At 51.1% G+C, this 26,808-nt stretch overlaps 2 protein-coding genes across 4 annotated transcripts; one reads left to right on the forward strand and one right to left on the reverse strand.

Annotated features, from left to right (window-relative positions):
- Positions 1-664: 664 nt before the first annotated feature.
- On the reverse strand, positions 665-6,971 carry IL10RA (interleukin 10 receptor subunit alpha). Of its 3 annotated transcripts, XM_081960565.1 has the most exons (7): positions 5,495-6,971; positions 5,255-5,381; positions 4,979-5,154; positions 4,412-4,575; positions 4,065-4,215; positions 3,388-3,509; positions 665-2,842 (listed from the first exon to the last, which is right to left on the reverse strand). In XM_081960565.1, exons 1-7 carry the CDS (start codon positions 5,574-5,576, stop codon positions 2,210-2,212), a joined length of 1,455 nt encoding a protein of 484 aa, XP_081816691.1. In that variant the 5' UTR covers positions 5,577-6,971; the 3' UTR covers positions 665-2,209. The 3 variants fall into 3 exon arrangements, with proteins under 3 accessions (XP_081816691.1, XP_081816690.1, XP_081816692.1); XM_081960564.1 differs by having other exon boundaries at positions 4,979-5,381; XM_081960566.1 differs by lacking the exons at positions 4,065-4,215; positions 4,412-4,575 and having other exon boundaries at positions 4,979-5,381.
- LOC309395907 (transmembrane protease serine 13-like) lies at positions 4,664-25,305 on the forward strand. The gene is made up of 14 exons (XM_081960567.1): positions 4,664-5,085; positions 9,001-10,572; positions 14,029-14,200; positions 14,675-14,785; positions 18,583-18,705; positions 18,822-18,954; positions 19,359-19,451; positions 20,243-20,286; positions 20,734-20,893; positions 21,285-21,457; positions 21,564-21,662; positions 21,909-22,051; positions 23,470-23,622; positions 24,354-25,305. Exons 2-14 carry the CDS (start codon positions 10,552-10,554, stop codon positions 24,366-24,368), a joined length of 1,440 nt encoding a protein of 479 aa, XP_081816693.1. The 5' UTR covers positions 4,664-5,085; positions 9,001-10,551; the 3' UTR covers positions 24,369-25,305.
- Positions 25,306-26,808: the final 1,503 nt, after the last annotated feature.

Raw genomic sequence — 26,808 nt, forward strand, 5'->3', positions numbered from 1 at the left:
TGCGAAAAGAGAGAGGGAGGGAGGGAAAGAGGGAGAGGGAGGGAGGGAAGGAGGGAGGGAGGGAGAGAGAGAGAGAGAGAGAGAGAGAGAGAGAGAGAGAGAGAGAGAGAGAGATGCTTGCGGATATATTATTTTAATAGGAGAATTCCGGATGGGTTTCCCTGATGCCAAGTGGCTCAGTCCATGCCCCTCTTTTATAGTCCATCCGCCCCTCTACCCATTCCTGGGACAAATCCTTGCTCTTAAATGCTGATGGAGGGAGGGAGGCTGATCCCTGTTTAGGACAACAGGAACTCGCCAGCCCTCCTGGCATAAGTCCCACCCAGCCATGGGCAAGAAGGGTGAGGCCCCCTTTAGAGGAACCTTCTTGAGAAACAACCAATCCACCTGTAGTGGTGGTGGGGGGGGGAGAGGCTCCGTTCCCCAAAGTCTTAATTTACCATCATGGAAATGCATTCTTTATTGTGCTGTGTTCAAAGTTTAATCTTGAAGTATCATATAGCTAAACAATATTTATTAAATAAGGCAAAATACATTGGTAAGGATAATTTAGCTGAGTTTAAAATACATTAAATAAATAGTTGGTTTGTACAAAAAAATTCAAGGCTTTTTTAAGATGATCCTTTTGTCCAGACTATTGTATTAACCACAAAAACCCAATCTGACAGTTTGATATTTTTATTTTAGTGGTTTCTTGTAAGCTTTTCACATTGTCAGAGTTGGTGACCATATAAATTCTTTAAATTAAATTAAATAAATACAATAAATAAATACAATAAATAAAATAAAATAAAAGATGGTCTGGGGTGCCCTCTTTAGGAAGCTTGGCCTGGGAGGAGGAGTCTTCGAGGGGCGGGGGAAGGCAAGACTTAAGGTGCAGTTGTGTTGAGCAGACACTTGTCCTGTGAGTTGCCGAAGACCCCTTCTGTTGCCCAGCACCATTCCCAGGCAAGGGCAGATTCTCTATCCCCACCTCCTCATCCCAGGGCCCTCCCTGAGATCCGGGTGCCTGAGGTCTGGCTCTTTATCACTGCTTCAGTTCCTTCTTAGAGGATGACTCCAGATAGACCTCCAGCACCATGCCCCTCCTATTTAGGAATGGCTGGGCATGGAACTTTGCAGGCCAGCAGCATGGTCACCGCATGGCTTCTCCTTCCAGAAAGTCAGCGAATGGGCAGCTCCTGCAGATTTTTGGAAAAGCAAAACAGGGCTGGAGGAAGGGAGCCCACAGAGAGAAATGGATGGAGTCCATTCCGGGTTACAGCTCTGGGCCCTTTGGATGGTACCAAGGCGCACGTTTACCAACTGCTGCGGAGGATCCAGAAATGCAGGTCTTTTTTCTACTTGAGGCCTCCACTCTCCCCTTTCGTAGTACAGCCTTCTCCAGACTTGTGCGCGTTCCCTCATGCTCTTTCTCGTGTGCAAGGCCCTTTTTGTCTTCCTTTCCTTTTCAGAAGAAAAGGGAGAGTGAGCTGTACCACAGGTGGCCCTTGCTTAACAACTGCCCTATTTACCAACTGTTCAAAGCTATGACAGTGCTAAAAAAGTAACCTTATGGCCAGTCCTCACATTTACGTCTCTTGCAGTATCCTCATAGACATGTCTTGAGATTCGGGCGCTTTGCATCCAGTGGGCAGTTACCATTATCACAGGGTCCCACGGTCCCATGACCAACGTGTGAGCTTCCTAGCCAGCTTAATGCAAGCAGAGCCAACGGAGAAGCTGGCAGGAAAAATACAGGCTGCGGTCACAGGATGCCTCCTTTAATTACTAGATCACTTAGTGATTGAGTTGCTGGTCCCAACTCTGCTCATTAAGCGAGGACTACCTCAGTGTATTTGCTTTCGTTTCTGCCTTTGGAACTCCCAGTTTCTCCTCCAGCCTCACAGACCGATCTTAGGGAGAGTGCCATTTTCAACGGAGGACATTTGAGCTACGTCCAATGAAAAGAAGAGAAAATGCAATGAGGCAATCAGGAGCTTTGCATCTGGGGTCCCTCTTCTCTTCTCAAGTTCTCAAGAGGGATTCTCAGTTCTCTGCAGGGTTCTGCCTCTGTGGATCCTGGAGAGGAGGCAAACCTCTTATATCTAGCCTTGAGAAGGAAAGCTCTGAGAACGGGATCCCAGACCAGCTGTCGATGGAGGGGAACTTACAAGGGAGGCTCTTGTCTGGAGAAGCCCAACCTCTCAGCTGACTTCCAGAGCAACTCCTACGGTCCGAAGACATCCGGGGACAAGCTGCTTGGAAACTGCTCTTTCTCCTGACCCACGCGATGCAGGAAGTCCTTTGGGAGAGCAACCCCCTGCAAGCCAGGGGGGGCTCCGAGGAAAGTCTGCTTCAAATAGCCAGTAGTCAGGGGAAGCACCTCCCCATCCATGCTGGAGGGAGGCCTCAGGCAATCCTCAGGATCCAAAGGAGCCCCTGACTGTTGCTTGTACCCAGAAAAATGGGCCTCAGTCACATCCTTGGGTGGTGATCCTTCACCTGGGAGTAGCTGCCCTTTTATCTCAGAGCTTCCTGCATCTTTCTGCATGCCAGTCTCTTGACCAATGTCCAAGGTGAAATGCAGATTGTCCAGGCTGCCAGAGATTTCCTGCAGGCAAATGCCACTGTCTGCACTGCAGCCACTGCCTTCCTTCAGCCCTCTTCCCTCCTCTTCCTGCTGGCAGTTCTTCTCTGGAAGCACCGCTCCAGTGCAACGGCTCCCTCTCCTCTCCAGGTGTGCATGATCCTGTGGACCCAGGAAGAACAGCTGCTGGATAGACTCGGTCTCCATGTGTTGGATGCAGATTTCACTTTCCTCCATCAGTCCCCAGCAGAAGCTGTGCCCAAGGGGTGATTTCTGGTATGCAAAAGAAAAGAAGGGGGAGAGTCAACTGGCAGAGTCTCCAGGCAGCCCCAGCTAGTGGTCACTCCAGCTCTTCCAGGAATCTCACGCAATTCAGGAGGTTCTTCCCAGAAAGAAGATTCTCCCCCCCCTCCACCCCCAGACAACAATTCTTTCCAAGGGAAAGAATAATCAGCATGGACAATGGCTCAATCAATCAATCTGAATAGAGCTGGAAGGGACCTTGGAGCCGTCTGGGGATTCAGATCCTTCCCCTGTAGCTGTGGATTGATCATCCTCTCTTAGCTTCAGGTGAGGAAGGTTTTTCAACAAACGGCTTCTAAGTTTAAAGAAAGTTAGCAGTTTAACTAAGCCATTGTTGGGGAGGGCAAAATACCCTGGAAACAGGGGGCTCTCACCCTTTGGACAATGGACACAATTCCTTCTTTGAGAGTTTTTGGGGAGCTGGGATTTGGCCAGCATCAGAGAACTTTCCTATTGACTTTCTGAAGGCCATCTAGTTTTGGGAAGCGGTGGTTATTTTGGGGAGGGGCCCTTACCAGGACTGAAGGCATCCGTGTGGGCTTCTTCTTGTAGGCAGAGGCCAAGCCCAGCCCTGCACCCAGAATCCCAAGGCTTAGAAGAGTCAGGAGGGCCAAACTCGGGGTAAGGACAGTGTACTCTGCAAAGGAATGTCCCCACACGTGATTGATTCATCAGGGTAGGCCATTCATCCAAGATAGGCAGTGCTGGGCAAACTGTGCCCTCTTACTCTGGCCACCAAATGTACCAGCCGTTGTGTAGGAAACAAGCCAACAGTTTGATCCAGAAAAAAACACGGACACCAAGAATGTTTGTCATATGTAGGACAGTAAAAGAACTAGGAAGATCCTAACACTGAGGAGCTAGATAAAGGCCACTCTCCCTGTTAGTCTTGGGCTGAGACCAAGAGAGCCTTCTCCCCACTTGACCCGTTTCTAGTCTAGAAATACCCAATTTTATCTCAAAGCTGCTCAGGGACCTCCAGACTTTTAAAGAAAGTAGTATGGTAAGACCAATGACTTAGATGGGCCAGCAGAGGGCTGCCTCTAAGATAAGCTTCACTGTTTGTGGGTGTGTGAGGGTGGGGAGAGGGAGGGAGGGAGGGAGGGGGAGAAGTGAAGGGTTTTGCCACAGGCTCTGACTTCCTTGGGTGCAGGGAGTGAGCCAGAGGTAGAGAGAGAAGGCTGGTGCTCACCTTCTAGGGGGGGTATGGAGACACACTGCTCCTCTGTCCAGTTAGCAGGGTTTGGCCTGGAGATCACACGAGGCTTTACGCTGATGCAGTACTCCTCCCCCCACAGCAGCAGGGGCAGGTCAAATTCCAGACTGCTGTGGGCCTGCAGGAGCTGTGGAGGGGAATGGGCAGACCCTCGTCAGGCCAGATAAGCCTTCCTCCCTACCAAGCTTATGCCGCTTGTTGTCCCAGCCCATGGCACCCTTGAGCTCTGAAGGGGCTTCTGCTGGTGCTTCAGCAGCTGCCATTCCAACTCCCCCAGTCAGCCCCACTGCTCACTTGGGCACTGGAGATGGACTGAGGCTCACCTCCTGGTTGTCGGACACTCTTCGGACTCGTGCAAGATATTCCCCCCATGCCTCATAGCTGCCTTCATAAGAGAGGTTGGCCCAGCAGCTGGTGGGAAGCTGCAGAGAGACATGGAGCTGGTTGCTGCTCCTGGAGAGGCTCACCTTGGAGAGCCATAGAGTTGCTGGGGAGAAGGAGGGGAGGGGAGAGCAGAGGTGAAATCCAGCAAGTTCTGACAGGTTCTGGAGAACCGGAAATTTTGAGTAGTTCAGAGAACCAGCAAATGGCACCTCTGCCTGGCCCCAAAGTGGGGAGGGAATGGGGATTTTGCAGTATCCTTCCCCTGCCACGCCCACCAAGCCACGCCCACCGAGCCAGTAAAAAGGTAGTAAAAAAATTGAATTTCACCACCGGGTGAGAGGAAGCTGGAAGGGAACCTGGAGGAAGCTGCCACCCCAAAGGGTCGCCCTGAGCCCCTCCCAGTCTCGCCTCCTGGGACCGGCATCCCCCCCCCACCCAGGAAAAGCCCGTGGCTCTCGGGCCCTGCCTGTTCCCCGAAGGAGAGGCTCTTCGGCCTCTTGCGCTACCTTCGCTGGGAGTAAATCGGCGCGTCCTGATCCAGGCGGAGGAGCTGTTCCCGGCTACGGCGCGCACCCGGGCCAAGTAGTGAAACGCGGGCTGCTGAGTTTCGCAGGTGAGATCACAGGAGGTGAGCGCGATCCGGGTACAATTGGCTACGGCCCTCCAGCTGTCTTTGCCGAGCCTGCGGACGGCGGGAAGTGAAGCCAAACGCTCTTCTGATACGGAAGACACGCCCCGAGCCGAGCCGCCTCTCTCCCCCGCCTGCCTCGCCCTGCCCTTACCTCCGATACTGCACCTCGTACAGGACCCCGGCGGCCGTTTTAGGGCCCGGTTTCCAGCGAAGCAGGTGATGGAAGAGCCGGGCCCGGAAGTGGGCGTCCGTGGGCGCGGCGAGAATCCGCTCTCCTCCTGAGGACACAGGCAGCGCCCGGGCGGTTAGGAGGCCATTGGCGTCCCTCCCCCTCCCGCTCCGGCCGGCCGGCCGGCCGCTTGGCAGTCGCCGCGCTTGGTTCTTCACTCACCGTGGCCCGCAAGGCAGGAGGCGAACGGCAGCAGCAGCAGCAGCAGCAGCAGCAGCAGCGCCGACACCCCCATCTCGGCCATCCGAGGCGTTTGCCAGAGGGCGACTGAAAGAAGAGCGTCGGCTGCCGTGAGCTGGAGCAACTGGCTCTACTCTCACTTCCTCTGGGCATTCCCCGCTGCCCTCTTTGGGGGAAAGCCCCGCCCGCGCCTCCTCTCTGCCGCGGGACCCGCCGGTTTTGCCGGAGAAGGAGCGCAATGATGGACAATTGTGCGTTGGGGAAGGAGCATCAAGAGATGCCAAGAGCTCTTGGCTACCGGCTTGCCCACCGCGACCCCCCCACCCCCACCCCGCCTGGCTGCTCACCTTCTGCTTCTGAACTGGGACCCTTCTTCAACTCTGGACGGCCCCTGTCTTAACTGGAGGGAGATGAGAGTCAGTTTGGTCTAGTGGTTAAGGCACTGGGAGAGTAACCGGGTGCCGGTGAATTTTAGTCTTTCTTGAGCATGAAAGTCAGCTGGGTGACCTCAGGCCAGTCCCTCTCCCTCAGCCCACCCACCTCAGATGGTTGCTGTTGTGGGGAAAAGAGGAGGAAGAAGCAGCATTAGAGATGTTTGGTTTCCAAGCTCCCATCCTGACTTTACATGGCTCTCCGCCTTGGGTTGTCCTCCCCCCTGTGGGGACTGCTGCCTCCCAAAGCCTTTTGGGGGAACTGTTGGGTTCTCCACTCCGAGGCCGTTTCTGATTTCCACCACTTGGGCAATTTACCACCCCACAACACTCATTTGGGGCTGTTTCTGTGGTCAAAAGACGCGAGCAGGCGCTGGAACGCGAGACTGAATAAAAGTGCGTCCAGGGAAACCGCCTTTCCCATCCTCTGGAATTGATTAGCTGTAAGCAGGATTTAAGAGTTGCTCAACTTAACATTCTGTCCTTCTCATTTTGTAAAACTAAACCTTTGAGGAGGGGGAAATAAAGAGAGCAACATCAGGAAGGGCTTTAGGCTCAGGACCTAGCTACTTGCGGGATCGTATCCTGCCCCATACATCCCTGCGACCAATTCGCTCGCACAGAGAGGGACTCCTCCAGGTGCCGTCCACCAGACAATGTCGGGGGGGCGAGGTCTAGGAGTAGAGCCTTCTCTGTTGCAGGCCCAGCCCTGTGGAATGACCTTCCCCCGGATATTAGGACTACCTCTGACCTCCGCTCCTTCCGGATTAAGCTCAAGACCCACCTATTTCAAGTAGCTGGCCTGGCTCAATCATAGTTCGTTCACACTGCTCCTGACGGGTTTTTTAATTCTGCGACTTTGGGAATTTTATTAGGGGATTTTAAATTGTGTTTTAACTGTTTTTACTCATCTTCCTTCCTCCTCTATGTATATGTATTCGTTTAGTTGTTTGTGTATTTTTCGTATTGTTCCTATGTGTTTTGTTGTACGCCGCCCCGAGTCCTTCGGGAGAGGGTGTGGCTTAGAAATAAATTTTATTATTATTATTTATTATTATTAGAATAGATGCTGCTCCTTTCGTTTTCATCTCCCTGGGGTCAGACACCTCTGACTGGCCGATTTTCCCCAGCCGGACTTTCCGGTGCACAGAGAAGGGCTTGAAAGCAGCCTCTCCTTTGGATAAACTGGCACCCCCTGGGCAAGGCCCACCTCGAAGCTAAAGCCAAAGCCAAGCTCCTTTCACCAAGGGGGAGCAAGGGTGCTGTGAACCTGGTACTAGCCTCCTAGCCCCCCCAAAAAAGCCCTCCAGGGAAGCACCATGGAAAGGCCCTCCCACAGAGCCTGTGGTTCTTCCTGGGCTCATCACGATGGCCAAGTCATGCTGGTGGCCATCTAAGAGGTGTGGCAATGTGGACTCACCAGCCAGGTGAGCTTCTCATCTTCCGTGGCCCCCTTGCAGGGAAAGTCTGTGTCTCTGGTTGGAGGCTGGCTCCACCTGGCCACCTTCCATTGGACAAGTGCCATACTTCTCCTGGCCCAGAAGCCTCCACATGTGCAGGGCAGTTGAGGAGGAGGAGGAGGAAGGAGGGAGGCATCTGCAGCCACAGGGGGAGACTCAATGTCCAGCCTCTTTCCAGCTGGAGCTTTCGAATGCCTTTTCTAATAGCCCTCCCAACTGGGTGCCCTGTGTCAGACTAATTTCTGGTCAGCACAACATGTTTGTGTGGTGTCCTTGACAATCATGCAGAAGGGGTTTGCCACTGTCTCCCTTTGGGACGTTTCCTCACTTCCCAGCCTGACGTTTGGTCCAGGGATTCTCTGATGGTCTCCCATCTGAGTATTAACCTGGACTGTCCTTGTTTAGTTTCTTCCAATTAATCCAATGAAACAAATAGTGGTCATTTAAGTCAATCCCCCCCCCCCCTTAGTGCATTGGCTTATTCCCCTCTGTCGCCGCTCCTGTTGGTAACTGTTAGGAAGTGTACATTCCTTAGTTAATTGTGCTGGATGCAAAAATAACTTCCTTAATCTTCCCTGAATTTCTCACCATTCAACCTCACTAAATTATGATATTATAAGAAAGAGATTAAAGTCTGCCACAATTTTCTTTGGAGTGAGAATGATTTTATAAATGTATCTCATGTTTCCATTTTAAGAAAGAAACAGAAACAGAAAACCCCCAAATGTTGTAATCGTTCTGCTCTGAGGAATTTGTTCAACCCACTTCCCAATTTTGTTCATGTTCCAGACAAGTGGTTCCCCCCTGAGAAATAGTCACCACATCTGGAGCTGTTTCCGCCCCCTCGGCCAATGGCAGTTTCATTCTCAGTTCCTTAAAGGCCTCAGGTTCACGCCTGCTTTTTCAGAGTTGGTGAAAGAGGAGCGGGAGTGGGAAATGCCTCTGTTCTTCAGGCTGTTCAATGCAGATCTGTGCATGTGAGGCTTTGGAATGAGAAGCACCAGTTTATACTGACTGGAGCCAGGAGGAGGAGAACCAGGTTACTTTTGGTAGCCAAATATCATTGGTTTCTTTATTGCTTCCAGACTCCTCCTGATTTTAGACCATAAAACTATGGTTCCAATTTTCAAAGGCAACCCAAAAGTTTGGATCTGCATATCTTCACAGCTTCCACCCCCTCAGAGCTTCCCAGTCAACAGCAGCGTTGACTCTTCCTGCTAACTGCACCTAGTCCTCAATGACGCTTCAGTTCCTTGGCCATTTGCTGATGCGGGGGGGGGGGGGGGAGGGAAGGAATGCATGCTCATCAGCAGACTTGCCCAGAAATCCACCTGACTCAAGCCAGTCTGATGATCCTTCTTAAGGTCATTGGCTTCCAGGCAAACGGAGACCCTTCCATTTGGCCTGGTTTCTTCCATTGTGGTAAGATGTTTTGTCTTAGTGCTGCCCTTGGAGACTGTCCTGTTTGCAGCAGCTTTTACTTGTTTGTAATGTGCCTATTTGAATTTGCTTTGGTTTTTTTTTAATAAGCTGCTTGGACATTTTGATGAAGGGTGAGGAAGTTATGGAAAATGAAATAAGTATTTTTTCCTTCTAGGTCTCTAATCACCTCAGTTGCTGTCCTCTGGACATATTGCAGTTGTCTTTCCTAAAATTGGCACCCAGAATTGGATGTTATATTCTCGCTGCAGTCTGACTGACAAGGAGGGGAAAGAAGGAATAGCTGCTTTTGATTTTTGACAAAGAACTTATGTTGATGCCACCTAGGATTGCATGTGCCTCCTTGATGACTGCATCCCTCTTAGTGGACGTTCACAATTTGATTCAACCAGAGCTTCTTCCCATGAGTTGCAGCCAACTGTTGTTTCTCCAACCACAGGTCTTTGGAGAGGAAGAGTTGGAGAAGCTGGGAATCTTTAACCTGTAGAATAAAATATTATGGGATACATTATAGTTATCTTCAAGAATCCAAAAGATTGCGATGTGGAAGATTGGGTAGATTTATTCAAAAAACCAAGGCAAGAAATGATGGGTTTAATTGACAAGAAACAGCAGGAAAAGAGAATCTTGACAGCAAAAGCAACTGGGGAGAGGCTTCTTCAGGAAGTAGCAGACTCTCTTTTACTAGAAATGTGTGAAAAAAGGGTAGATGGTGATCAGATATGTCAGTGTGCACACAGTGTGACTATTTTGAGACAACCCAGGAGCAAAATACAGTAAACAGAGATTTGTCTTTCAAATAGTGGTTTATCTACAAGGAATATATACATATACATACTAGGCAAGTCAGGCAATCAATCATCAACTATAGCACAAAAGAGCGCGCGCACGCACACACACACACACACACACACACACACACATAGATATGCCCTCAGAGGGACTCTCTATGTTACAGCCTCTTAAACTGGTAGCAGTCAAATAACTCTTCTGACTCATTGCTGCCATTGCATCTTTGTTACAGTATTATAACAATTCAGCAGCTGGTCAGCTATTTAATCACCATTACCCTGAGAAGATGCCTTTGAAAGTGGCCTCCCACGCTTCTTCCACCAGTCCAGGATTCCAGAAACGCTCTCCTGCCTACCTCTTTTAGTAGCATGCAATCTGGTGGGAAGTAGAATGGGTTGTTTTTTCCCATCTCATCCTTCCTGTTCTCCTGAGTCAGGTATTCTCTTTGGATGTCCTCCCTTGGGTGTGGCTGCCCTGATACTGCCTCCTTGCTTGGGGAGACCAGGGCCATGCCCAGGGAGTTTCGGAATGGAGGCACGTTTGGCAAGACTCCCGTGTGAGAGTCCATTGAGCAGCCAGGAAGAAAACCCAATTTCCCTGGTCCAGGGAGGGTCCCCATCAGGAGACCTGAAGCCAGTTGCTCTCAGAAACCTGACAGAAAGGCTGGGCTGTGCAGAGTAATCTTTCAGGTCAGGCCAGTTTCTTCCCTACCTGGCTCTGGAGGTTGCCACACACAGCTAGGAGGGAGGGTGCCAGGCAGGTGAGACAGGTAAGCTTCCCACTCAGCGCAGTTGTCCCAGAGCTACATTGTGGGTTGGATGCTGGCAATCTTCTGAAGCTCATATGTACGCTTGAAGAGGGCCATGGACCTTGAAAGGTTGCAGTGATCCGCCAGGGCTCCTGGTGGGAAGAGGCCATGGAAAAGCCCCCGCACCTGGTAAGTCAGCTCAGGGAGGGAGGGGAGAACCTGCTGATCACTGGAGTGATGGGGTGTGGTCAGTAGACATCTTCCTGGAATTGGTAGAAATGAGCCCCGGAAAGGAAGAAGGAGTGGACTGAGGTCTCCAGCAGTCCTACGACTGGATGGCTTTCTATTCTGTAAGGCTGCTGAGAGTGTGTGTGTCTGTGGGGGGATACTTCCTCCATAAATCATGCATCCTCAGTCTGCTTCAGCAAATCTGCCTGAGCCTCTTCTTTGCCCAGTGCTCTCACCAGCATCAGGGGGGGAGGGGGAAGGGGGCGCGAGAACAGATTGTAGGTGGTCTTTCTGTTCTGTGATTCTGGGATGGCTGCTTCTTTCTTTCTGCAGCCCCTTTCATTTTCATGTATCTAAACTGGCAGGAATACGCTGGCAGGGGTAGCCAGCACCCCAGAAGACAAGCTCAGGATCCAAAAAGATCTTGACAGACTTGAACAATGGGCCCTACCCAACAAAATGAAATTTAAGGTGGAGAAAAGCAAAGTTTTATACTTATGCAGGAACAACCAAAGGCACAAGTACAGGTGAAACCTGGCTCAAAAACAGTAACTGTGAGAGGGATTTTGTTCTCCTAGTGGAAAATCACTTAAACATCAGACAGAAATGTGTGGCAGAAGTCAAAAAAACTAATATAATCCTTAGTTGAATAAACCGATGCATAGAATCAAAATCACATGAAGTATTACTCCTGCTTCAGAGGTGGAATTCAGCAAGTTCTGACCAGTTCTGGAGACCCGATAGTGGAAATTTTGAGTAGTTTGAAGAAGCGGTAAATACCACCCCTGACTGGCCCCGCCCCCATCTATTCTCTACCTACCAAGCAGGGGTGGGGTTCTGTTAGCGCTGATGCCGGTTCGGTATGTGCGCGATTTGCCTTCTCCAGATGGATGGGGCGTGGGTGAGTGATGGTCTTTCCCATCTCTTCTACTGGCACACTTTCTGAGAATTGGTGCTTCCAGTCCAGGACGTAAAGTGGGAATAGGCACACGGGCACATGGGCCGAAACGCTGGAGCCTTGGACCTAGGAACCACTGCCTGATGAACTTCTCGCCTGGACTACTGCAACGCTCTCTACATGGGGCTGCCCTTGAAGAGCACCCGGAGGCTTCAGCTGGTCCAGAATGCGGCCACGCGGGTTATCATGGGGGTACCTAGGTGCTCCCATGTTACACCCCTTTTAGGCGGCCTGCGCTGGTTTCCGGTTGTTTTCCTGGTACAATTCAAGGTACTAATTATGACCTTTAAAGTGCTCCATGGCTTAGGCCCAGGGTACCTGCGAGACCACCTACTGCCACCGGTAGCCTCCCACCGTCCAGTGCAATCCCACAGAGTTGGCCTCTTTAGGGTGCCGTCGGCCAGACAGTGTCAGCTAGCGACCCCCAGGGGGAGAGCGTTCTCTGTGGGAGCACCTTCCCTCTGGAATGAGCTGCCCCCGGAGCTTCGCATTATCCCTGACCTCCGGTCCTTCCGACGCACCCTAAAAGTTGGCTTTTCCAGCAAGCCGGCCTGGCCTGAACAAAATAAAATAAAATAAATGCTTGATTTAATTGTTAATCCTATTTTTAAAATGTTATTGTTCATATTCTTGGGTTTGTTGGATACTCTATCTACTTTTTAAAAACTTTTGTAATATGTGTTTTTTTAATGTTGTACGCCGCCCTGAGTCCTTTGGGAGAAGGGCGGCATATAAATCCAATAAAAAGAAAAGAAAACAAAAAAAACACAAAAAAAAACCGTAACCTGCATTATGCTTCGGTTGCTTTTTGGTTGGCATCACAATCTGATTTAATCCTAGTGGATTATATGACTTGACTTAATTTATGATTAAAAATAACCCGGGAAATAAATTCCAGATACATAAGAAATAAATCCATTGTGGAGAGACTGAAGGGGGGTGGGTGGGATGGGTGGGACTGAATGCCACTCCCCCTCTAGGTTCAGTGGGTTCTGCCCTTTAGGAAAGAGCCGTGTGAGGCCAGCAAGCAGAACTGAAGGATGCTTACCTAAGCAGCTGGCTTTTGTCCATGGCTTCAGGGAGGCTGGTGCAGGCCGCACCTCTGGCAAGTGGAGTATCTGGCAAACCTTGGAAGGGGAGCACTTGACTGAGGTGGGCGCATTTGCCAGAGGGCTCTGGGACAAAGGTCTCTCCACACCCTTCCCCCTGAGCGTCTGACCGGAAGGAATCGGCATGGCTGAAATCTGCATTGTCCAGCCTCTGCCGACAAGCTGACATGTCTACCTGGAGGGCTCCAGACTCCTCTTTGGCCCTGGTGTGAGAAGGGAGCAAAATTGTGTGCGCACCGAACCGGGAGTAATGCCGGAAGTAACCCACCCCTGCTGTGGAGCCGTCTTTCCCCAAAGGGATTGGCCCGCCCTTTGGTGTGCTGGCAGGAGAGGCCTCCTATGGATCCCATCAGCCAAGGAATTTCAGCTGCTTGGATCCAGGAGGAGAGCCTGTTCTGCCATGGCTCCTGCCCTTTGGAACATCTTGCCACAAGATCCTTTCTCTTAGCCTTCAGGAAAGGCCTTAAAACTGTGATGTGCTGATTGACATTGAGTCCTGAAGAAGCAGCTGTTGGCTGGAGAGGGTTGGTGGGCTAACAGAGAAGGCACCTCACCTCTTTGCTCCAAATCCATGTTTTTTAAGTTTTTAATTTTTTTTAGTATTTTTTATATGTTCTTATATTCAGAAATGCTTGATATTTGTATATATTATCATACTACAAGCTGCTCTGAATTTCCTGTAACTACAAGATGGGCAACGCACGAATTTGCTACTAATCATAAGGTTTCAAGTGAATCAGAAGCTGGGAATCTGATCCTCAGAAGTGAGGTCAGGGCCCAGCAGCATTCCGGGTGGGGCGGGAGGCAGTGGCTACTGCCCTGCAAGCAACCAGGGCAGGATGATGACTGGAGCCCGAGAGCCACACTTCCCAGCCCTGAGTCCTTTGGATAGCTGAAGTCAGCCAGGCGTCCAACCAGGGACCTGGACTGGCTGGTCAGGAGATTCCCGGAGGGAGACTCCCCTACTGGATCAGCTTCAGCAGGCACAACAGCACACACACACTGCACGTTGCTCCTCCTAAGGAGGTCAGGACTCGCCCCTTTCAGAGCGGAAACAACCAGAGGGAACTGACTCGCTTCGCCCCGCCCCGCCTTGCCTTGCCAGTGTCCTAATTCAGGTGGGCATCTAGAAACTGGGCTTCTACAAAGGAGCACGCCTTTGACAAAGTCCAGAAGCAGCTCAAGAGAGGGCATTCTCTTGGCCTCTGGTCGAAAGAGTCGTTGGCTGTGAACGGGAACCTTGCTGGGGGTGGGGGGGAAGAGGGGGCTTAGGACCCTCACTCCTGTTCTGATGCATCCAGACTTTGATCCTTGGACCTCTTTTCCAACGTTGGTGGTCTTTGCCCACAGGAAGGTCCACTGCCTTGTCCGGAGGTCCTGAGCCCCATCCTCTATGCCTTCCCACCTGCTGCCTCTCAGGGAGCCTCATCAGGTGAGACCATTCAAGATGCCACCCTCAGACCTAATGCTACAGAAACCAGACTGGGCTCCCCGCCCTGCAGAGCTGGAGCAAGTCCAAGTGGTAAGAATCTGTGGGAACCTCCTAATGAGGGGGGGGGGTTGTTTGCATATAATGATGGCGAGATTACACTGGGGGTAGTCTAGTCCAACCTCTTGCAATAGGGAAGACCCCTAAATAGGGAAGACTGGGAAAGGTAGCCCTGTCTGAAAAAAACAGAAGCAGCCATCTGGGAAGCAGGCAGCTGGCTCTTCCTTATAGCTCCAAAACCCCTTGTCTCTGCTCTGTTGTGCAAGACGGCAGCTTCAGCAATCCAGGCCTCTGGCTATGGAGGGAAAGGATGAAGGAAAGGATGAATTCAGCCTGCAGTTAAGCCTCACTCTTGCCTGCTTCCCATCTCCCTCAGTTCCCATCTCCAGCTGGAGATTCCCAGAAGAGAAAGCTCCTGCTGCTCAGCCTCCCACCCCTCAGCCTCTGACTTCTCCTGTGTAGAGACCTCAGCTTGTCCCACAACTGTCCTCCTTTCCCTACCCGCAGCTTCCTCCAGCCCCGCTGGCAAGGTGTTCTGGGGAATGGGCCCAAAGAGGGTGGCCCTCATCGTCTGCCTTCTGGTCCTCATTGTGCTGATGGTTGCCCTCATCCTGCTCTGTGAGTCCTTCTCTTTTCTCTTAGATTAGCATAAAAAGTTGGGAGGGACCTTGGAGGTCTTCTTGTCCGGAGGTCACCAAACCTTCGGACCTCAGGGACCACTAAATTAATAATTTTAAATCCCACGGACCACTAATACGATCTGCCTAGGTGGGGTGGGGGTGGCAGCTAGGTGGTCATGTGACTGTGTGGGCGTGGCCAACTCGATGTCACTCACATCGAGGGACAACTTGACAGCCTCTACTCACCCCTCCCCTCCCAGTCACTCCTCCCCTCCCCTCCAGGGCTTCTTAGGGCTTCAACAGGAAGCAGTTGCTGGAGCTAAGCAGCCACCAGGAGAAAGAATTGGCAAAACTGCTGGCTCAATTCAAATTGGATTTGACCAAGAAGGAGGCTCAGCAGAAGGAGGACTACGAGCATAGGCTTTCCAAGCAGAGGGAAGACCTGCGGGAGTGCAAGGCCAGGTACCGGCTCCTGGAGGCTCAGCGGGCTGAGAGGGTCAGACAGTTCCAGGCCATGATGCAGTCCCACTGGAACGATGTCCAGCTCTTCGCCACCAGCGGCGTTTCCCTCCAGCCTTTGCCCAAACCCCCCTACCAGGAGGCCGAAGCAGACCCCAAATCAGAATTTATGACCCCCACACAAAAGGACCCTGAAGGGGGAGACTCTCTCCAGCAATACAATGCATGTATCTGTCCCAGGGGGGTGTAGTTTGAGGACCCCTGATTTAGTACAATGTAAAAAATGCAAATAATTTTTCTGCAGACCACCAAATCTTTCTCATAGGCCACCAGTGGTGCACAGACCACAAGTTGGTGACCGCTGTTCTAGTCCAAACCCCTGCCTATAGCAGAAGACCCTATACCGTTCTAGACAAATGGCTGTCCAATTTCTTCTTTAAAACCTCCAGTGATGGAGCACCCACAGCTCCAGGAGGGAAGCCGTTCCACTGGTTAATTGTTCTCACTGTCAGGAAATTTCTCCTTAGTTCTAGGTTGGAACTGTAATGATCTTCCACCCATTACTTCTTGTCCTGCCCTCTTGCTTTGTTTGCTTGCAACTTATGGTGTGCAGGAATTACTTCCTGGTTCTTTCCACCTACACAGAACTTCTCTGCTGATATCTGAGGGGAGGCTCAGCTCAAAGAGCCCGGTCTCTTTGGTGACCACAGGAGTCATCAGCAGAGTTTCCATTTCTGGTGAGATCAGGTTCCATGAAGGAAGGAGTAATATTTGCAACCTGGGATGAGTGGCCGTGGCCAGTGGCTCTTCCTTTGTGGAACTGCAGTGCTCTGCCTCAGACCAAGCACCCCCTGCTCTGATAGGGGTGAGGGACAACTGCAGACCCCCTCACTTTTCTCTTGCCTATTGCAGGACAGGAAACATGGCTGAATCCTAGGAGGGAGGGTCAATCTCATCCCCAGGATTACATTGTCTTTTTGGTGTCATCCTCTCCTTCCTCCCATGTTTGTTCAAAAGCTGCTCTGTCTCCATTTTAGGCATCATCTCTAAATCTCTTCCTCAGGCTGTGAAGGAGGAGGGCTCCCCTCTTTTTGTGGGTCAAACCCTGAGCAGAGACTTTCTGAGCAGGGAGAGGTCCAGCTTTTTCTCCTTCTCAGAGATTCACGGATTGTCCTCCTATAAGGACACCAGCAGTAATGTCTGAACAAGGAAAGAGCCTATTCTGATACAGAGAAATGCATTTGAGCTGGTGTAAATGTGTCCCACATTGCCAAGTGGTGATTGTGCAGAGCCTCCAGGAGAAAACCTGGTTAAGACCTGGTTCCATTGTTATTCCTACTTCATGGAAGTTTGCTGGGGACCCAAATTGCTCCTAGGACATGCTAGAAACATTTCCCTTCCATTCTTTATTGTTGCCTTTGTAATCCATATACAGAAAGAGAAGGAGATGGAAGGAAATCAGCTTTATGCCAGAACTCTGTCCCCCTCTCCTCCTCCTCTTCTTCTGTTTATACAATGGGTGGAAACTAATCAAGGAGAGAAGTAACCCAGAACTAAGGATGAATTTCCTGACAATGAGAACGATTAACCAGTGGAATGGCTTGCCTTCAGAAATTGTGGGTGCTCCATCTCTGGAGGCTTTTAAGAAAAGACTGGACAGTCACTTGCCTGAAATGGTATAGCCAGGTTTCACCTAATTTGTATTTGTATATTTGGTTTTTCATTCCTAAGTGTAAAATGTTATTTTTCTTTTCTCTACATTGCATTTCATTTTGTTAGATAGGGCCCAGTGTTCAAGTCTGTCAGGATCCATTTGGATCCTGAGCCTATCATCTGGGGTGTTGGCTATTTCTGCCAGCTTAGTGTCATCTGCAAATTTGATGAATCCCCCTTCTATTCCTCATCTAAGTCGTTTATGAAGATTTGGAAGAGTACTGGGCCTAAAACAGAACCTTGGGGTACCCCACTCCTTACTTCCCTCTTTGTAGATGTATTACTATTAAGGACCACATATTGAGTATGGTTTGTCAGCTAGTTACAAATTCATCTGGTGGTGATGGGGTCTATCCCACATTTCTCTAGTTTACCAAGAAGTAGGTCATGGTCTATTTTGTCAAATGCTTTACTGAAATCCAAGTATACTATGTCCAGAGTATTTTGCTTCTCCAAAGCTGCTCAGAAGTATAGTGTCCGGAACTGGCCAATGCAAAATAAATTGAAATGATTCCTTACGTGCTTTGGAAATGGCAACCAATGCTGTGACCCCCTCTGTGCCAGATGTCTGGCTCCCTCTGCTCCTTGAGGTGTGAGATATTTCGTGAATGTGCCTAGGGTTGGACTTTGATCATTTGGGACACCAGCATCTGATTCCTGGCAAATGCACAGAAGGGGGGAGAAAGGGGAAGGAGGTGAGAAAGAGAAGCAGTTATCCTCTTGGCAAGTTTGCTGCAACAGGGAAAGGACTTCCGTGTCCTTCCTTTATTTATTTATTTATTTCTTGGATTTCTAAACCGCCCCCTCTCCCAAAAAGGGACTCGTTCCTTCTCAACTGCTGGGGCCAGCTGGTTTTAATAGCATAGGCAACTTTGAACAGATGAGAAATGAACAAACTATAGAGGACCACAATTTCTGGGCCACAGAGCACTTTCCCCAGAATCGGGGGGGGGGGGGGGGAATACTCTGCTAGTATCCTTTGCATTGTCATATTTTACTTAAAGGCAAACTTTCACGAGCTGCAGCTAACATCATTAGATACATGGATAAAGATTTGTGGTCAGAAACGATGCTACCAGACTCCTTCTGGTTTTTGGCTACCCTGGACTAACATAGATCTCCTTTAAAACTTTCCCCCTAGAGTCTGTGGTGATTCCTCACATCACAATGCCGAGGCATGATCTCTGGCACAAATGCTGCTTCCAATTCTCTACAAGAGTCTCTGGAGGGAACAAATCTGCCCCCTGCTGCCTAATAACCCTAAGAATTGGGAACTTGTTCAGCTGGCAGTGCCAGTGCTGAAGAGGTGCAGTTGCAAGTGCCAGGCATTCCTCCTTGCAGTCTAGACAGGACACAATTAATCCAAAGACTGAGAAGCTGCAATCAATAGTCTTTATGAGAAGGAAAACTGAGGCGATACACAAGAATTTCAACGTCCCTTATTTATTTCTCCCACTTTCTATGTGGAGGGGGAGGGGGCATCTGCAATGGTTTCCTGCTTGATGGTCTGGAGTCTGGGTTCCCTTTCTCAATGTGAAGTGAGGTAGAGGTAGAGTTTTCTCTACCTAAAAACTCACCTGAGCCTCAATTTGTTCATTGTTCTTGCTTGTGTCCCACTCCCAGTTTTGTTCTGGCGGCCCAGCACAGGCATTGTGTACAAGCAGCCAATGGAGAGCTGCAGTGACCATGCTGTGCGGTGTGATGGGGTTCCCGACTGTTCTCAGAGGAGCGATGAACTGGACTGTGGTGAGGCCAGAAGGTTTTGGGGAGCTGGATGACGGAACGACTGGCGAGGGGCTGGGAGGCTACTTCCCTCCCAGGAAGGCCCATTCCGGTTCTTTCTGTTCCCACTTGTTCTGCAGTGCGCTTTGGGTGGAATCAGTCCTTGCTCCATGTCTACTACTCAGGAGCAGAGAGGGCGTGGCTGCCTGTCTGCAGCCAAGGCTGGACCGAAGCCTTCTCCCGAAAGACCTGTCAGCAGCTTGGATTCTTTAAGTAATTCTGGGCCTCCTGGCAAGGTGGGGAGGGAGGGAGTCCACTGAAGGAAGAAGCCCCCATGTCTTCTCTTAACCTCTGGCGTGCTTTTCTGCTCCTGTTCTCGTGCAGAGTGCCCTGGTGGCGGGAGCCGTTTGTGGACTGCACAACTTCAGATAAATCGGGGAGGGGGGAACTTGTTGTGAGGAAAAGAGATGTGGCTGTTCCTAAACTGAGGGTCTTGGGGGGCTGCATGCTGTGCCAGGGATGTTTTGTAGTATAGATAATGTTGGGTTTTTAATCACTGTCCACTCCTGGCCCACCTGTCCCCATGGTGGCCTGGCCTGCCAGGCGCTGGGGAGCTACGCCATAGCTGCTCGGCCCTCCCCAGGTCTCCTTTAGCTGCAACTCTTCTGTCTCCCTAGTGCTTCCGACACAGAATACGTCCCTCTGGCGTTTTCTGGGAAAAGTCTTGTGGCTGGCGAGATGCGGAAAACCATTCAGCAGAGTCTCAACCGGTAATGGGCTGCTCGGGGTGAGGTGGTGGGTTGGAAGGAAGCCTCCTCCATTGTGACTCCAACCACGTGCTGGCAGATCAGCGCCATTCAGGGCAGGTGGACTCAGGGGGCTTCCTGGCCAAGGACAGCTTAGTCTGCTCAGGCCAATGCAGAGAGGATGCCCTTGGCTCAGGGGACCAGAGCCATCTGCTACGCCCTATTGTTACCAAAGACATCAATTTTCTTTAAGGAACACGATCCCAGTATATCAATAGAGTAATGAAAAATTAGAACATTCACACCTTACAAAGCGTGAGCCTCAAGACCAAGTGTAACAATTAGTGCTTAGTTAAGCTCATAGTCATGCTTTGGTGGAAGGTAGTTGATCCTCCTGTTTACGATCAGTACCAGAGGTGCTTTTCTGCCAAGAGCCAAATTCTGCTGTCATTTGGCACTTGGCTTTGTAGCACTCTCTCCACTCCCAAATATCTCCTGTTTTCTCCCATCCTCTGCCCTCACTTGACCATCTAACAGACTTGCAGGTACCACTTGGTGCAGGCAGGTCTGCATGTCTCCAGATCTCCTTCATGGAGGGCTTGAGCTATTTGTCCTCAGCTTCATCTGTGGGAAGTCAATGTGAAGGGACTCACCTGTCCCTCATTGCTCTCTTCTGCTTTCCTCTGGCTGGGCCCTCCAGAAGACCGGTCTTTCTCACCGGACAGGCAGGCAGAGCAACTGGGGCGAGTGAAAGACCCCATTGGCTGCAGACTCTGTTTCTCCCTTAACCTCTGGTTTATTGATCTCCTCTATAGCTCCCGGTGCCGTTCTGGAAAGCATGTCTCTCTCCGATGCACAAGTAAGGAGACGGAGGAAGTTGGACGTGGGTGGGCCTGGCTCTGACCCCGAAGGGCTTTTGTATTTCTGCGCCATAGTTGAGGAGGGATGAGGGCTCACCTGCTCGGGCTAGGCTCAGCCGCACTCTTTCGTAAGCCCCTATCTCAAGAGACCAAAGCAGCACGCAAAGCCATGCCACCGAGTGCCCCTGCCTTCAGTGAATAGAGAATACTGTACTGTCTTCACACTTTGAAAAGCAATAAAAGCTATAAACATCCTGGAGCAGAGCCTGTCAGAGAACCACCTGTGAAAACTCAGGATGTGCACATCATGTGGGGGCTGGGATGAGGCCTTGGCTAATCAAAAGGGACCTTGCCTGCGTCTCCAGGTGGGTTGGTGTGGTGCATGTGTGTGTGGAGGGCTTCTCTGTGCTCCCCCAACTGAGGTTCTCGGATGTTTCTCCCTGCAGACTGTGGGCAACGGATATCCGGCCGCATTGTGGGAGGCACTGAAGTATCTGCCAGTAAATGGCCCTGGCAAGTGAGCCTCCAATATGGCTCTGCTCACATCTGCGGTGGCACTGTCATTGATGCCCAGTGGGTGCTGTCCGCAGCCCACTGCTTCTTCATGTAAGGCTGACCTCTGGATTAACTCGGGAGGGCAGTGGGATGCCCGTAGAAGGGAAGCTCCCCAACAAGATGAAGGAGGCGCCCAAAGGGAACTGCCCACCTGATGCCTTGTCCATTATTCTGCCTGGCATTTCTTGAGGCCCAGCAAAAAAATGAGGACCACCCCCACCCCACCCCCATAACTGTCTAATTCTCATCACTGTCTTCTTTTGGATCCATTTGCTGTGTCAATTTGAATAATTAAATTGGACTGATTTTCCAAAACAACCCTTTGTAGAGGATGAGGGTTGATTCCCACAGCCATCGTCCCAGAGAAATCTCCTTCTGGACTTCTGTGCTCTGAGCCAAAGGCAGAGGCTCCCATAACCTTTTGCCTTTGGACTCTTTATAGAAACAGCGTGAAAATCCTGGATGAGTGGAAGGTATATGCTGGGACCTCTGATCTCAAGCAGGCGAAGGAGGGGATCCTGGTCTCTGAGGTCATCATTCATGCTAATTACAATGATGATCACGATGACTATGACATTGCCCTGGTGAAGCTCTCCCAGCCCTTGGCCCTCTCAGGTGAAGTTCTCCAATGCCTCCTGAGTGGCTCTTCTCAGATGCTAGTAGGCCCGTTCTTCTTTTGCTCAAGGGAGGAAGGGCTTACTTGCTTGTCCCTCTTTTCCAGCTCAGGTTCGCCCAGCTTGCCTTCCCATGTCAGGCCAAAGGTTTCTTCCTGGGAGGGCCTGCTTCATCACGGGCTTTGGCAAAATCAGTGAAAATGAAGGTAAGATGGGCGAGTGGACCTCACTTGCTAGACTATGGCACAGAAAAGGTGAGCTCCCACCCCCACCCCCCGACATCTTCTAGGCTAGGCAGTCACCTGCCAACAGGCTTTAGGAGTGGGTTGGGGACTCCTTAGCTCTAATGTACTTTTCCCATTGGAGATTCCTTGACGAAACTCGATTCCAGCACGGGAGGCTGAGGGGAGTCCAGGGCCCTCTTTTTATCGCCTAGTTTTTGCCTCTTGCAGAGAATACGTCGCCCAGGCTGCGAGAAGCAGAAGTGAAGATCATTGACTATCAGCTCTGCAACAGTCGTAATGTCTACGAGGGATTTTTGACCCCCCGGATGATGTGTGCTGGGTTTTTGCAAGGGGGCAAAGACTCTTGCCAGGTAAAAAGGTTTTCTTGCCTGGAGAGAAAGTGAAGGGTTCTCCCATGCAATCTTACATGGATGCAACTGGTTACAAGCCTGGCAGATTTTAGGGACTTGTAAATTTTCCCACACCAGCCGAGACAGAGATAAGGGAAGGTTATGAGGAAGACGGTAACAAAAGTCCTCAAGAAAAAGGAAGCTGCTCATCCAGTCTGTGGCTCCATGTGAGTTCCTTGAAAGCAGAACCAGAACCCAAGCCCAAAGTCCAATCCCTGGGCAAGGAACAGGCAAGAGCCAGAAGGGATGGCCTCAGGACACAGGAGATAAGGAAGCAGGAGATATGCTGCCTGGAGGATATGCTTCTCTATTCAGTGTTCCCAGTTGGAGCTGCTTCCTCCTCCCGTGAGGACTCCAATCTTCACGGCCTGGTCCTTTTTACCTGGTGGCATGACTGTGAGCTTTGGCCCTCTCGCTCCCTGAATCTGCAGCCACAGGCGCTGATTCTGAGCCTAACTCCCAAGGGGCAAGCAGCCTCCTCAGCTGTGCCCAACTGAGCTCACAAAATCAGAGGGGGCCATTCCTGAGGCACCCCAAGAACGAAGACGAGGGGCCTCCCTTCTGGCAACCATCCTTGGCATCTTGCATGCTTGCAGCAGACTTTCGAACTCGGGAGAGCTGTTGCTTTTCTGGCCCCCAGTACTCTTGCGCCCCTCCCCCCCAGTGGGATGGTTCTTTCCTATTCAGAATCACCATTGCTATCAAAGTATTTGAATGTGCTACATCTTACTCATTTAAAATTAGCTTTTAAATGATTTTAATGCTGTGATTCTACAAATGTGACAGAATAGCATTCAAACTATTACTGTACTTTAAGGTACTAATCTTAAAATGAAACCATGAAAAAACCCAACTTTTCTATCATTCACAGAGCACAATATTGTTTCAGAAAATAATTTCTGAAGAGTTAGTGGTATTGTGTTATGCAACTATACGGACTTCATTTAAATGAGGTTTCACTAATTACAGATAGAAAAGCTGATGGGAATATCCATGCTAAAAAAGAAATGGGTTAATCCAAAGGTGCCACCTGCAAAGGTGGCAGCAGCTGCATGTTGTGCTGTGACAGACCCTCAAATTCACTGCCAGAAGGGCTTCCTCGCCTGGACAGATATTTGGCATTTTTTTTAAGGAGAAAACAAGATTCTTGGCACAGGAAAGTTAGATTGACCACCAGGGAACGTTGTTGAGGGCACACCAACACACTTCATAAAAGATGGAAGGCATTCCCCTTGCAGGACATGGAAGTGCCCTCCACTAAGCCCTTTTCCTACGAAACTACAATTCTGGGCTTACCAGTGTTACAAATTACCAAACCCCGGAATGCCAGATGGGGATTGTGACTCTCAGCTCCCTAATACCTGTCTCTCTTTGCCTAGGGCGACAGCGGTGGCCCCCTGGTTTGTCAGGACAGTAATCGATGGTACTTGGCTGGGGTCACCAGCTGGGGAACCGGCTGTGGCCAGCGAAACAAGCCAGGGGTCTATTCCCAAGTCACCAAGTTTCTTGGTTGGATTTACAGCCAAATGGAGGTGAGAGGGTCCTTGCTCGCTCGAAGGGATGTAAAGAGGGGAATTCAGGTGGGATGCAGAAGTTGGAAATGGACATGGAAAGACGCTAGAGCAAGAGGTACATTTGCACTCACTGCCCTGACACACTTGATGGGGCAGAGGCAGGCTTAATTGAGCTGCCCACCTGATGTGGCGAGGATTTGATTTAGGCCTGTCTGTACTTGGCATCCTGCAACCTGCTCTCTGGGAGAAGCACTGAGCCTTACCTCACCTTTCCCAGGGGACATCCAAGCACGGAGCCTCCTTTCCCTATGTAGCCATCAGGGAGAGAAACGACCAGGAGATGGAAATTCCCCTCCAACTCCGATTATGCATCCCTGGGGGATGTGGGGGTGGCATCTTCCTCTCTCTCAGAAAAGGGGGATGTAGGGAGAAGGCAGCAGTCTCTCAGCTGCCTGGTTTTCGCTTGGGGCACAACCAAGGAAGGCTGGCCTCCGGAGGCCTGGGAGAGGTGAGCTATTCAGGCAGTGACAAGGGGTCGCTGCAGACTTAAACTGTAGTCCTGAGACAGCAATACTGTCTATGCACGGTTACCATTAGCTTGGGATTTTGCTTAGCCCCTTTGACCCTCAGCTGGCACTGGCTGAACAGAGGCTTGCTGGCTACTCTGCGCCCAGGATGGATTTTCTCCCAGGAGTCTGTTTCTAGGCTTGTTCAGGAATTCCCCCCTTTTTCCCTGTCTTGCCTTGCAGAATCAGACCCCTTAGAAGAAGACGACAGCAACCGCACCCCTTTCTGGGGAAGAGGAACAAGATCGTGAGGGTGGGGCGACTGCACCTTCTTGCCCTTGGTTCACGAGGATACCGGTGAGGCAGGGCTCCTTCCAATGTTCTCTGGGTCCCTCAGGCTGCTCTTGGAAACAGTTGGGGACTCTGGTTTGAAGGATGCAGCTGGTGGTGAGGCTGGAGCCAAGTGCTTGGCGAGACAGGCTGGGGCAAGATGGAACGATCTTGCTCTGTGGGAGTGCCCTTCGGAGAACTGAGCACACATGGGCACCTGAGAGCTCTGACTACAGCACCCTCAGCAGGCAGAACAGGGTCAGCTGGAACCCTTCCCAGGGCAGGATATGGCTGGCAGCACCACAAGCCCCTGGAAACTGGACTCGCTAGAACAGCCTTCTGCTGCCTCACCACTTCAGTGCTTCTGTGCCTTTGCTTTGGCAGCCCACTGTGACCCCTCCCCTGGAGAAGAGGGGGAACTGCACAAGGAACACGCAGATGTAACACCCCCCCCCACGTTGATTTTCCATTCCCCAAGCACATAGCTCCTCTCCTCTGTCTTTTCCTGAAAAGGAACACCTTGCTTGCTGAAAATAGAAGTGCCAGTTTAGGCCTGCTCATTTTCCAGATTCCTTGCCCCAATCTGCTTCTCTGAATCATAGTGGCAGCCTCCCCTTGCTGCCTCCTCTTCCTCCTCCCTGTCATCTCTCTCTCTCCTTCTGCGATGGCTGGGAGATGGCCCCTGACAGCTAAGCCAGAGAGGGTCTTCTTGAGCTCCACTGTCAGCAGTTCAGGATTACCTTGCATGCTGGCTGGTGTTGCAATTGGAGGCAGCCTGAAAGCCGGTTTGTGTTGGTGCGTGTGAGTGTACTAGATTAAAGGTTCTAAGACATGAGAAAAAGCAGAGGAGGCAGAAGCGGCCCAAAGGAACCTCTGGCTTCAAGGAACTGTGGCCAGCAGTGCTAAGCAGAGGCCCCCAATCTGTGTCAAGTCAGGCCCTCCCATTCCCTCCTTTGACCAGATCATGAGAGGCAGGCAATGACTTCTGAAATCACATTGAAGTGGGGAACTTCAGAGTGCGTATGACCTTTCCCCATCTGTGGCCAAACTAATGCATCTCATAAGCAGCCTCCTTGGTGAAAAAGAGGCTCACTGGTCAAGGTACGGCAGGAGTGGGGACGGGAGGACGGGGGGGGGGGGAACCCTGCCTGGGCTTTTCTAGGCTGCTTGCCTGCCTCTCTGACCACACCTTCAAGTCCACCAGCGAGGTCCAGGAGAATAGGAGAACCACAACTGAGCAGCAGCAGGCACAGCAATCTCAGGCTTTAGAGGTGTGGGAGGAAAGGATTGAAACCAGCAGATGGAGGGACCCAAGCAGTCAAGCAGCACCCCAGTTCACGCTCCCGCTTGCTTTTTTGGGCCTGACAAGCAAAGGCAGACCCTCTGCATGGGAAAACAAAGATATGTGTGCAGAACTCCAGAAATGGCTTCAAGACAATCTCCCTTCTTCCCCAGTGAAAGTGGAATACTATTATCCTCTTCTCTGGGGAGTTGGGATCAGGAATAGGGGTAGGGAAGGGGTCAGAAAGGAGCTCTGGAAAGCAAGGCTTGTGAAGGAAGGGCAAAACCAGGAGAGAAATGCTGGGCTTGTTCTTCCAATTCCTGTAAACACACATTTAATCATCTCCACAAATCAGGAAGTGACAAAGCATGAAACTCTGGAATGCAACCGCTTTAATGAAGGGAATGCTGCCCCCCCCCCCCCCGCGTCTCTACAGACAGGGCTGCCTGGGGAGATATGAGCAGTGTTGTACCCACAGGACAGGGATGCTGTGGGCAAGGCCAATGCCAGATCTCTGTTCCAGGTGCCAGTGGGATCATCCAGGTGTCGGGTGGGTTCAGGAGCCACCTGGAAGCTATAGTATGTTTCACCTGCATGGTTGGCTCAGTAGCACCTAGATGAATTAACCTCCAACACTAACCTGTCAGAGCTGAAGGTCGCTCTTTTTTGGCTCCTGGAGATTCCGAGGGAAGACAAACTTCCCAGCCCAGGCGCTGGAGCCTGCAGGGGGCCTAGCTCAGGCCTCTCTACTGTCATTTAGCACAGCTGGCAACAGGTGGACTCAAAAATCCAACTTTCTCTCTAGGTATAAATCTGCCTCCCTTGCTGCTGCCCCCTCCCCGCTGCAGGAAAGGCCCCAGTCGCAATGGCAGGGACCTGCGCATCCTAACAGTTCCCAGCGAAGAGCAGACAGGGAAGGATATGCCCCCCCCCCCCCTCAGTCCTTCCACCTTGGCTGTGGCACCGGACCTTGCTCGAGAGCCTCGGCTCAGGTCTGGGCGAGGGGGCTCCCAGCGCGACCACCCGTGCCGACATCACATGCGGAGGGAGGGGAGAGACCCCCGACCCAGCCCGGGCACGTCGAGC

This window comes from Natrix helvetica (genome assembly GCF_964273705.1).
Source record: "Natrix helvetica genome assembly, chromosome: 8".
NCBI classification, from domain to species: domain Eukaryota; kingdom Metazoa; phylum Chordata; class Lepidosauria; order Squamata; family Natricidae; genus Natrix; species Natrix helvetica.

What these genes read in the sequence shown, in the direction of transcription:
- IL10RA (XM_081960564.1), bottom strand. Translation starts at nt 5,665, where the DNA reads ATGCCCAGAGGAAGTGAGAGTAGAGCCAGTTGCTCCAGCTCACGGCAG. An exon ending in CTCCTGCCTTGCGGGCCACG is followed by an intron (nt 5,382 to 5,494) that starts GTGAGTGAAGAA and finishes CTGTGTCCTCAG; the next exon opens with GAGGAGAGCGGATTCTCGCC. An exon ending in CTCCATACCCCCCCTAGAAG is followed by an intron (nt 3,510 to 4,064) that starts GTGAGCACCAGC and finishes ATTCCTTTGCAG; the next exon opens with AGTACACTGTCCTTACCCCG.
- LOC309395907 (XM_081960567.1), top strand. Translation starts at nt 10,552, where the DNA reads ATGGAAAAGCCCCCGCACCTG. An exon ending in CAGCAGCTTGGATTCTTTAA is followed by an intron (nt 18,955 to 19,358) that starts GTAATTCTGGGC and finishes CTGTCTCCCTAG; the next exon opens with TGCTTCCGACACAGAATACG. An exon ending in GGGGCAAAGACTCTTGCCAG is followed by an intron (nt 22,052 to 23,469) that starts GTAAAAAGGTTT and finishes CTCTTTGCCTAG; the next exon opens with GGCGACAGCGGTGGCCCCCT.